Source organism: Apteryx mantelli, unplaced genomic scaffold, assembly GCF_036417845.1.
Source record: "Apteryx mantelli isolate bAptMan1 unplaced genomic scaffold, bAptMan1.hap1 HAP1_SCAFFOLD_50, whole genome shotgun sequence".
Classification (NCBI taxonomy): domain Eukaryota; kingdom Metazoa; phylum Chordata; class Aves; order Apterygiformes; family Apterygidae; genus Apteryx; species Apteryx mantelli.
The window spans coordinates 1,841,035-1,851,765 of record NW_027118785.1 but is presented as its reverse complement, the minus strand read 5'-3'; the positions used below and the strand labels follow the sequence as shown (position 1 = coordinate 1,851,765).

The following is a 10,731-nucleotide window of genomic DNA, read 5'->3' as shown; positions in this document are numbered from 1 at the left end:
TTGAAGCAGCTAGAAATTGTTGACAAAAAGGAGTACGCATGTCTGGCCTTGACGGGTTTTTGGTCAGTGTGTAGAGAGCACACGCTGGGGCTGCTGTCACATACTCTGCCAGTCACCTGACTCCTCACCTGATCTTCCACAGGTGTTCTCACTGCACCGGCATAGATGTCTATTGTTATTTCGTGCACCCCAGGGTATCCCAGGGATCTTACAGAATTGGAAGGTATGACTCCGGATCTATGTAAAACTTGTGCCCTTCCGGAATGACACCTAGAGGACAGTCAAGGTATACAAAGTCATCTCAAGTGGCACTACGCACCCATGAACGTGTAACTGATTCAAGTGCTCAAGCTTCCTTGACGATGCTGGAAGCAGAGTCACCTTGTGCTCTCATTTAGGTTTCAAACTTGGAGCTGAATCCAATCCAAAAAGTTAGGTGAGACAAATCCCAACCAGCTGTGATGAGCTGCAGTCCTACTATCTATTTGTATTTTTAGAGGTAAGCACAAAGTAGAACTTATACTCCAAGTGGAATTTTCATAAAATAGCTTGCCAATCAGGAATCAGATAATGGTTCTACTGAACTGAACCCATGTTGGGTTGAGTCTATGATGTTAGTATGGATCTGTCTCTGTTTCACTCTTAGGTGCAATTTCTCTGAGTCTCACTCTATAGAGTCTATATGCACTATTTAGTGAATGTAGGTTAGAGCTCTTCTGCAACAGAAAACTGGCTCTTTCCCCAAACAAAACATTGCAATAGTACTGTGGTTTCATCAGTTTGGAGCCCATTGACCTGGATGCAAGGATGCGACATGCCTATCTCCAGCTCTGTCCTCATGGCCCAATACTCCAAAAGTAGCTCAGCAGGCCTTGCACCTTTACTTGCTGCATATTGTCCCCTGCCCTTGCGTGCGGCATAGACACTCACTACCATGTAGAAGCACAAATATCACAGGCTGTGAGGAAATTCTTGGCTGTGTTATAAAGAAATATGAACTCTTAGATAAATCCTTAAAACTATTACAGTATTTCCAGTCTAGTGAAGGGCCACAGGAAGGCAGGAGGACCCCAGAACCTGGTGTTCGGAAATGCGGGAATCTTGCTTGTAGCTGATAGGGACATAAATGCAGCTGCATCCCAGGGGGATGTAACCAAAGTCCCCGATAGTTTCATTCAAAATAAATAAATAAACAATAAGCCCTTAAAGGCAGCCTATATTGAGATCTATGAGAACTGAGGATGTCACACGCAGTTGTGGAACAGATAAGTTGTAGTGAATAGCACACACGATGCACTGGAAGAAGCCCTGGGTACACAGATACACAAGCCTGTGGCGGAGGTACCAGTCCGGGGATCACTCCAAATGCTAAGCAGTATTGGCACGGCCAGCTTTGACAGAACAGGCCTAGCCATGAACAGAGTTAACATATGACACTGTGACATGTTTAGCATGAAGACCAGAGATCACTCCCTAGGGTAAATGAATTTAGTGTGCAGATGTAAGCAAAGGCAATAGAGGTGTAGCTACCGACTCCTGAAACAGACAAAGCACCCAAGCAACTGTGTATTCGTTCATATACAAATTAATAGACAGAGACTTCAGCAGAATTTGTAAGAATAGGAAGTAATGCATGTCCTGCAAAATGTAAAAAAATAAAAGAAACAAACAAATAAATAAATAAATAATTATTTGGAGTATTTATTTCAACCTTACGTAAGAAGATGGGTTTGCATCATTCCACCGTGAATACAGTTTTTCCTTCTGCTATTACTCTCTTCCAAGAGGACTGATTCAGGTTCCAAAGCATAGGCATCTTGTAGGTTTTTATATTCTGGACTGCCTGAGACCTCCCCTTTGGGTAGGCAGATATGACACACAAACCATGGAAGAAACACTTCCTGCTGGTATGGCATCTGGAGGCCGGGCAGAATACGCAAGGTCATTAAAACATTAGGCATGTGGCTTTAGTTAGGCACATGAATCTCCCCTTAGGTGTCAGATATTGCCTGGAGTTGGAACTCCTCGTGAACGGAACAACATTTCAGTTGTTTTATCAAATCCATTGGCATACGGTATGTTGGACATGTCTTTTTGTTCCTTGCAGTGTCTCTGAGTCAAATGAGTAACTTCACTGTGCGTGAACCTAATATGTCATCAAAAAAGGAAGAGCATTTGAAGGTAATGGGTAGAAGGGTGATCTCTCTTGAGGATAAGTGACTATATGTATCCTTCCGGTTTTTCATTTGCCAGCTTTATGATGGTTACAGTTCTGAATAAGTACCTCCTAAATTCTAATCTTAGATCCTCTCCTTCTAACGCTTACATTCACATTCTGTCTATGAGAGACTATCTTAATGGAGAACAGTGATGGATTGAGGCACTTTGGGGACAGTCTGTGCAACACTGAAAATTTTTTTCAAAGCTCCTTTAACCTCCTGGTTCCTCAGACAATAAATGAAGGGGTTGAGCATGGGGGTTGCAACAGTGTACACAATTGACACCAGCTTGTTTAAGTCAAAAGGGTGGATTCTCTTGGGCCGCGCGTACATGAACAAGGTGGCTGAAAAGAAGACAGTGACAACAGTGAGGTGAGAAACACAGGTGGAGAAGGCTTTCTTCCTGCCCTCGGTTGTGGGGATGTGCAGGACGGTGCTGATGATGCATATATAGGAGATGATAGTGACCGAGAGTGGAACCAGCAAGATAAACAAGGCCAGAATGAAATCTACTATTTCAGCCGTTGTCATGTCAGCACATGACATGTTCAGCAAGGGGCTGATGTCACAGAAGAAGTGGTTGATGACATTAGAACCACAAAAAGACAGCTGAGAGATGAAAAATATTTTCAGCATGGAGGTCAGGAAGCCAGTGAGCCAGGAGCATATCGCTAGTTGCATGCAGAATCGGTGGTTCATGATAACCAGATAGCGCAGGGGGTTGCAGATGGCCACATAACGATCATAGGCCATGACCGCAAGGAGGACACACTCAGTGCAAATAAGGGAGATGAAGAAGTAAAGCTGGGTCATGCAGCCTACAAAAGATATGCTCTTGCTTTCAACCAGAAAATTCAGTAGCAGTTTGGGGACAGTGACTGAGATGTACCAAGCCTCCAAGAAGGAGAGGTTGCTGAGAAAGAAATACATGGGCTTGTGAAGGTGATGGTTCATCTTTATCAGGATAATGATGAGCATATTTTCCAAGATTGTCAGCATGTAGGCCACTAGGAATATCACAAAGAGCAACATCTGAAGCTCCATAATTGTTGGGAATCCCAAGAGGATGAATTCCTGGAAATTTGTGCTGTTTTCCTGCTTCATGGCAAGGGGCATAGCATCAAGCTTCAGAGGAAAAGTAAAGAGAATAAAAGAGAAAAAAAATGTGGAAGATTTTTAAAAACGAAGAAACAGTGAGACAAACTGCGGAAGAAGAAAAAGGAAAAATATAGTAAGTTAAAAAGAAAGGAAAATGAGAAAGAATGATAAAACAAAAAAAAACATGAGAGGGAGAAAAAGAAGAACATTATTACATTCAGATTATATACTGTTTTGAAGATATACAAACACGTATTTTGATATATGGTTCATAATTAGAGAACTAGGTTATTGCTGGAATGCATAGGAGTTGGATATCTAAAGAGAGATCAGGCTCTTTGGGGGCATGTACTACAAAAGTTCATGTTTTAAAATAAGCCATTATGTTTTGCATTTTCTAGGCAATTTTTCTGAAGGAACACATAACAGCTGGATGCCCAGTTCTCTTTGAGTTTCAAGACATTTTGGATATCCAGAACGCATCTGCATGACTTAGGTAACTGGGCTCAGTTTTGCAAAGCCAAGACATTCCCATGCTGTCTGCAGAGAAGAGTTCAGTCCCACTATATTTTCCTGGCATATAAAGCCTGAGACAGTCACCAAAAGAAATAAGTACTTCCAGAGGGTAATATGCATCATTCTAAACAAAGCTCTTGGAGAAGATGAAGCACCTTTTGGAAGAATGCGTTTCTCAGGCTGTGCCTCTTCCCCCCCCCCACCCCACCCCCCAACGGTTTTCTCCTTCCATTTCTACATCTATCAACCTTTTCCATAATTTTACTTGAGCCTGTTTTCACATATTAGTCTCAATATCTACAAACCAAGTTGAAAAGATAAAAACATACAACAACTACCGAAGTGGAGAATGCATACTTCTCTCCTTTAACTGCACCATCCTCTCATCTCTCTAAGACAAGAAAAGCTTTTTCATCCTGATTTAAAGTTCTACTCATGTAATATTTTATGTCATGTTAAACAAACAAACAAACAGAACCCCCTCACACACAAATATCATTAGAGAAAAGAACATGATAAAAACAGGTTTTCAGTAATGGAAGAATTTCTCTCTACATAAAATATTTCCTTGACACAGCAACTCCAGTCTAGAAACTATTCACTTAAAACCTTTGGTAGCTTCAGAAGCAGTAATACAAACCATGACTGAAGACTTATAACCTGCAAACTCATACAGCTTCATAACCGTATTACTATCAGTCTTTACTAACCATGAGGAATTCCGCATATCTAAGCAGAATCAGAAAATTAATTCTGGAATCTTCCACAGGAAAAAAAATGTAAGACTTGGTAAAGCAGAAATGAACAGAACATGAATTGCAGCATTTTCTCTTAGTCAGTGCAAAACATATTATTAACCATTTTTTCTCTACGCTACATGTTTTCAGTACTTCATGTCCTGGCCAAGATTAATTCCATCTACAAAACTGGGGATATGTGAGTGTTTTAAATTTCAAAATATTCATCTTACACGCCAGCAAATTCTCTACGTAAATAATTGCAAGAGAGTAATAACCATCCTCCTAAGTCAAATAACATGCTTACATTTTTGACTCTCTTGAACTAGAGTATATACCTGAACTGCCTCAAAATGAAAAGACTATATTGAGAAGCTAGAATTTATCTGCTGCAATTTAGATAGCTACAGTTTAGTTATCTAATATGCAACTGAGTTTGTCATCTTTATGGAGAATAGAGACATATACAGGCAGTTACAAGTATTATTGCTCTCGTCTAAAGAAAAAAAGTCTAAAATAGCTCAGCTGGATCATTATAGCCTTGTCCATTTCTCTCTTGCTTGACTCTAAAGTGAATGTCAACAGTCAGCTCAGATGTCTAAATCTGTTGCTCACTGTAGGTCAGATGTATGCTTTAGGTGTTCAAACGTCAGTGGATTAATTCCTCCATGGAGGGAGATCGCTATCCTACAAAAGTTCCTGAAGAAGGATAACAGTGAAAAGCTTCCTTCTCTTCTTACCTTCACACCAGTTCAGCAGTTCTGTGGTCACACTCACGGACTGGTTTAATTAAAACTACCTAACCCAAATCCAGTAGCTGTCGTAGTTCTGAAAAGCATGCAGATGTGGTTGCTTCTTACCTGTTCGTAAAAAAGTAGTTCAGTGTAAGATAATTACTCATGGGATCTCAGTGTTTGCTTTGTATAACTGATGTATCCAAGAAGGAAATGCATGAAGGTTAATTTTAGCTTTTTGAGGCGCTCTCTGCAGCACCTGCAGGGCGTGAATCAAAGCAATAGTCTAACTCAGCTGCTATGAATCATTTTCTAGAGGTGACATTCCTCATTACCTACTAATGGTTCTTCTTATGATCAAACTACCAACAAAGGTGCCTCAGGAAGCTACTGAGAACTATGTAGTATGAACCTTTTTTCTGAGCAGTTATCTGTGATTGTGCCTGCATGATCAAATCAAATCCTTTGCAAGACGTTCATCTTTCTGGAGAGAAGGCAGAATACGCTAACACATCTGAAATACCAGTAGGCACCTGTATTTACGTAAGGGAAACCCATTCTTGCAAAAGACCCAACCTGCTGTTGGTCCATAACCTCTTGGGAAATTTTTTTTGGGGGGGGGGGGAGGGGGGAAGGGGGGGGAGGTGCGGCAGGAGGATCTTCTCTGTCGCTGAACAAAGTAGTTCTCCTTTAGGCCAGGCCAAATGCAACTCCATGGCCAGTTTGTTCTAATTAATGCTCACCATAGGTAGTATGCACAACCACGGATAGTTTCTCTGGCCTGCAAATTCCTCAAGCACTATATGATCAGTCTCTGTTCCTTCATACTCCTTCACAGGCTATACAGCATATAACATCATGTTATAAAATCATCACTCAGACAAGTTCATTACAAGTCTGTCATTATTTGGGCATTTGAAACAGAAAAAAATACCGGGGAAAAGGAAATCCTCAGGACCACATGGAGCCCTTGGAGCCCATGGCACCTTGCAATGTGAACACAACCAGTCATCAGGCTATAACCGTGCAGGATGGATGTCAAAGACGTATCCCAGGAGACAAGGGATTTCAAAGGTCTGGAGGAAATCTAGTAATCAATGGAGTGAGCTGGATGCATCCAGAAGTTAATTCTGTACATGTATTAGAGTTATTTGACAGCCAAGAACCTTCCTGAAATCTAAAATCTGAATTCCTAATATTCCTTTAAAATTCCACAGACATTTCTGGGTTATATTCTTCAGATCTGAGATGAAGATCTATTTTGCTTACTCAGAGAATGAGATTCACACAGTCTATAAAAAAAGCTGGGTTTAGTGTGGTTTTTGTGTGTCTGTGAATTAGTCATCCAGGCTTCCCTCATCAATGGAGAGAATCAGAATCACCAGGGAGTGTTTCATTCCACCTATCACAGACGTGTCATCTGAGGATGGGATCAGTCAGTCTCTGGAGGCACCTGTTCTTCTCCTTAATTGTAGAATTAATCTAGACAATTAGCTTAGATTAGTTACCCAGTTTTATGACAGCTACATTAGGTGACATGACTCCTATCCTTAGCAGAAGTTTAATGCCTCTGTTGATTTGGCAAGAAGAGTAAATCTTATCAAAGACCAAATTGGGCAATTAAAGTATGCGACTCCAGTAGCTCAAAGTCACCTGGGAGCACAAGTCACTCTAGTCTAAGCAGCGTTGTTCATCTTGTCGTAAAGATTCCACCAAATCTAACCGCTGTGGGCGGACGCCATCTTGCCTGTAGACATCTACATCTACGCTAGTCAGCTGGGCTCCTTGATAAATCATAGAGAAAAATAGGAATCGCTAACAAAACTCACCTGCTGTTTAAACCGAGATGCCATCTGTAGGATGAAAGACGTTACAGCCTAGTAGTGTCTGTTTTTGTGTGTTGGCTGCAGAGAGCCTAGGAACCCAGCTCAGATATGTACATAGCCCAAGACACTTCTCAGCTGTAAAATGCAGATACAGAAAATGTCCAAACTGCCTTTGAGGACTGCGTATACTTGGGAGAAAACTGAGAGTGTTTTGTCAGTGTGAACTCAACTGAGATAGCTCAGAACTAACATCCTCTGGAATGAAGCAGTGAAGACCACAGTATAAACCATGTATCCCAAAGCCACAATAATTATTTTCTGCATAATTATTCAAAACTGTGAAAAATAATGATTATGTGCCATACTCCAGTCATGTTACTACAGCACGATACTGATGGTATGTATTATGATGTCCGGGGAGGGGTATGAAGTCATGTGTTTCCCTGGAATGAAGGTTTGAATTTGTTTTTGTCCACATGGTGCTGGTGAGGCTGCACTTGTGTCCAGTATTGTGTCCAGTGTTGGGCTCCCCCAGTTCAAGGATAATGTGGATAAACTCGGGAGGTTCCTACTAAGGCCTAGTAAGATGGTGAGGTGTGTCCTAGAGCGCCTATACTATGACAGGAAGTTGAGGTAATTGGGCTTATTTAATATGGTAAACAGGAGGCTATTGGGTAATCTAGCAGAAGACTACAGTTACAGAGACAGTAGTGCCAAACTATTCTTGGCCATGGCAGACACTATTACAAGGGACAAAGACAACAACTTGCTACTGAGTAGTTGCAAATTGGACATTACGAGAAACTTCTTCACTGGGAAGGCAGTACGGCATTGGAACAGGTTACCCAGAGAACTCATAGCATCTCTGTCCTTGGAAGTTTCCAACTCTCAGCTAGACAAAACCACCACTAACATGACCTAGAGATGGTGATAGTTGTGCTGTGAATGGATTAGGGATATTCAAAGGTCTCTGACAAACAACATTTTTTTGAGTCTATGATTCTACGATCCCAAATGGCACCAAACATCTCTGTGTGGAGAAATGAACTGAGCTCCAGTTGTCTAAATAAATTTGAGCTGAATGGGTCTCTACAAGCCATTGAATGTGTTGCCTAGATGTCCATGAATTGTGGTGGGAATATAGACACCTAGGTTATGACCTAGGTAGAAACCTACTCAGCAGATAGCTAGAGTGAGATTCAGTTGCCTAAACATCAGTGTCTATTGCCATTTGAGATGTCACGGGCTTTTCCACCTGGCATCCAAATCAAAGAACCATAGAAAAATTTAGTTGGAGGAATGGAGTTTGACCTCAGAGGTCTTTAGTTCACCCTCCAGCACGTATTTCACTGTCAGGTCAGGTTGTTCAGGGCCTTGTCTAGTCAAGCTTTGAAAATCTCAAAGGATGGAGATTTCAGAACCTCTCCGGAATTCTGCTGCAGTGCTTCGTCACTCTGACGGTGGTTGGTTGGCTGGCTGGTTGGTTGGTTTGGAATATCTATTCTGAATTTAACTTGCTGCAACTTGAGCCTTTGCTTCTTATCCTTTCAGCTGCGCACATCTAAGAATAGCGTGGCTCCATCTTCTCCGTAATTCCCTTCAAATAGTGGCAGACTGCAGTTAAGTCCCTCCTTAGCTTTCTCTTCTCCATGCTTAAAAAATTAGTTCCCTCAGCTTCCCCTTTTACACCATGGGCCCCAGCCCCCTTTCAATATTGGCAGCCCTCTGCTGGACTCTGTACAGGTTGTCTTTCTTGTAGTGGGAAACCCAAAACTGGACACAAGTTTCACAAGTGCCAAACAGAGAGGAAGGATCTTTTCCCTGGACCTTAGCTGGCTTGCTAATACAGCGCAGGATGCAGCTGGCATTCTTCACTGAAGCAACACACTGCTACCTCGTGTTAACTTTTTGTCTGCCAGGACCTCCAGGTCCTTTACTGCAGAGCTGTTGCCTAGTCAGTCAGTGCCCAACTTACACAGAAGTGTTGGGTTATTCTTTCCTAGGTGCAGGATTTTGCATTTGTCTTTGCTGAACTTCTGGAAGTTCCTCTTGGCCTTCCTTCAGAATGTTACTCGAGAAAACATTGGGTCCAGTGTCAAATCTGCTGTCTCCCCGTGGGTACCTTGGATACCTTATGGCATCAGAAATGCCATTAGATGTCTAGGTTTAGACAACCGACTCCTCCCTTAGTGATTGTATCTCCTCAGGTAATATAGTAGGAGCATAGGAAAACTATACTTGAAAATCAAGATCCTCATATAGCATTTAAAATGGAAATTCACCTACGTAAATTAACTCCCTTCCCCATAAGTAAAGGTTTGTTCTCTAAACTTCAGCTACTTCACAAAGTCCTGTTTGAACTTAAGGGAGAAAAAAAAAAGAACTTCCAGGAGATTGTTCACTTTCTGCTATGACAAGTATCTGAAATGACTGAGATTATCTGAATTCCAGAAGTTCCCATCCTATTTTAATCCCTGTGGAGAAAGGTGACATCACCTATTTTATGCCTCAAATTCTTTGAATCCTAGTTTCACGTGACGTTAGATCAACCTCAGAATGCAATTGTGCTCTTTAATGCAGACCAGAAAAGTACATTAGGAGGAGGAGATGATTTTTATTGCCTTCTTTACTGCTCAGGAATGATGTGTGATGTGTTCATTAGATAACATCTTCTTTTGCATCCACATTATGCTAGCATTCACTGATTTTAGCTTAGCATGCAAGTTGACTCAGGAAAAGCAATCCATAAACACTGATGTCTAAACAAAACCATAGTCTTCATTTTTTTCCGGAGCAATATGTTTTATCAGACATTCCTAAGACTGAGAAAAATTCAGGTGCTTATAGTGAGTTATGTGCAATAAAAACTCCAAAGACTGGGCAATTCTCTTCTAAGCCTTGTATTAGAAGATGCTGCTGATCGGTAGATCAGAATCTATGCTTCACCTTGTTTCTCTCTTGTTTTGCTCAAAGCTTACCCCTTTTTTATTCTCTGAGTGGGTGAAAGCCGGCTGGATTGTAAACTGCTGTGAGCAGATGCAGCTCCTGCAGGGATGCTGCAGCTTCCATTGAGTGGAGTAGTTCCTAGTATGGAAAATATCACCAAGTACATTACAGAATCACAGAATCACAGCATCGCAGAATGGCTGAGGTTGGAAGGGACCTTGGGAGACCATCTAGTCCAATCCCCCTGATCAAGCAGGGTCACCTAGAGCACGCTGCACTGGACTGTGTCCGGATGGTTTTTGAATATCTGCAAGGCAGGAGACTCCACGACCTCTCTGGGCAACCTGTTCCAGGGCTTGGTCACCCTCACAGTAAGCAAGTTTTTCCTCATGTTCAGACGGAACTCCCTCTGTTTCAGTTTGTGCCTGTTGCCTCTCATCCTATTGCTGGGCACCACAGAAAAGAGTCTGGCCCCATCCTCTTGACACCCTCCCTTCAGATACTTATACACATTGATAAGAATCCCCCTCAAGCTTCTCTTCTCCAGGCTGAACAGGCCCAGCTCTCTCAGCCTTTCCTCGTAGGAGAGATGCTCCAGTCCCTTAAGCATCTTGGTAGCCCTTCGCTGGACTCGCTCCAGGAGCTCCATGTCTCT

At 42.0% G+C, this 10,731-nt stretch overlaps 1 protein-coding gene across 1 annotated transcript; it reads right to left on the bottom strand.

The window, feature by feature from the left end:
• Positions 1-2,354: 2,354 nt before the first annotated feature.
• Positions 2,355-9,214, bottom strand: LOC136996601 (olfactory receptor 6B1-like). Its single transcript, XM_067317496.1, has 2 exons — positions 9,203-9,214; positions 2,355-3,314 (listed from the first exon to the last, which is right to left on the bottom strand). The coding sequence occupies exons 1-2, from the start codon at positions 9,212-9,214 to the stop codon at positions 2,355-2,357; spliced, it is 972 nt and encodes a 323-aa protein (XP_067173597.1).
• Between the last annotated feature and the right edge of the window lie 1,517 nt (positions 9,215-10,731).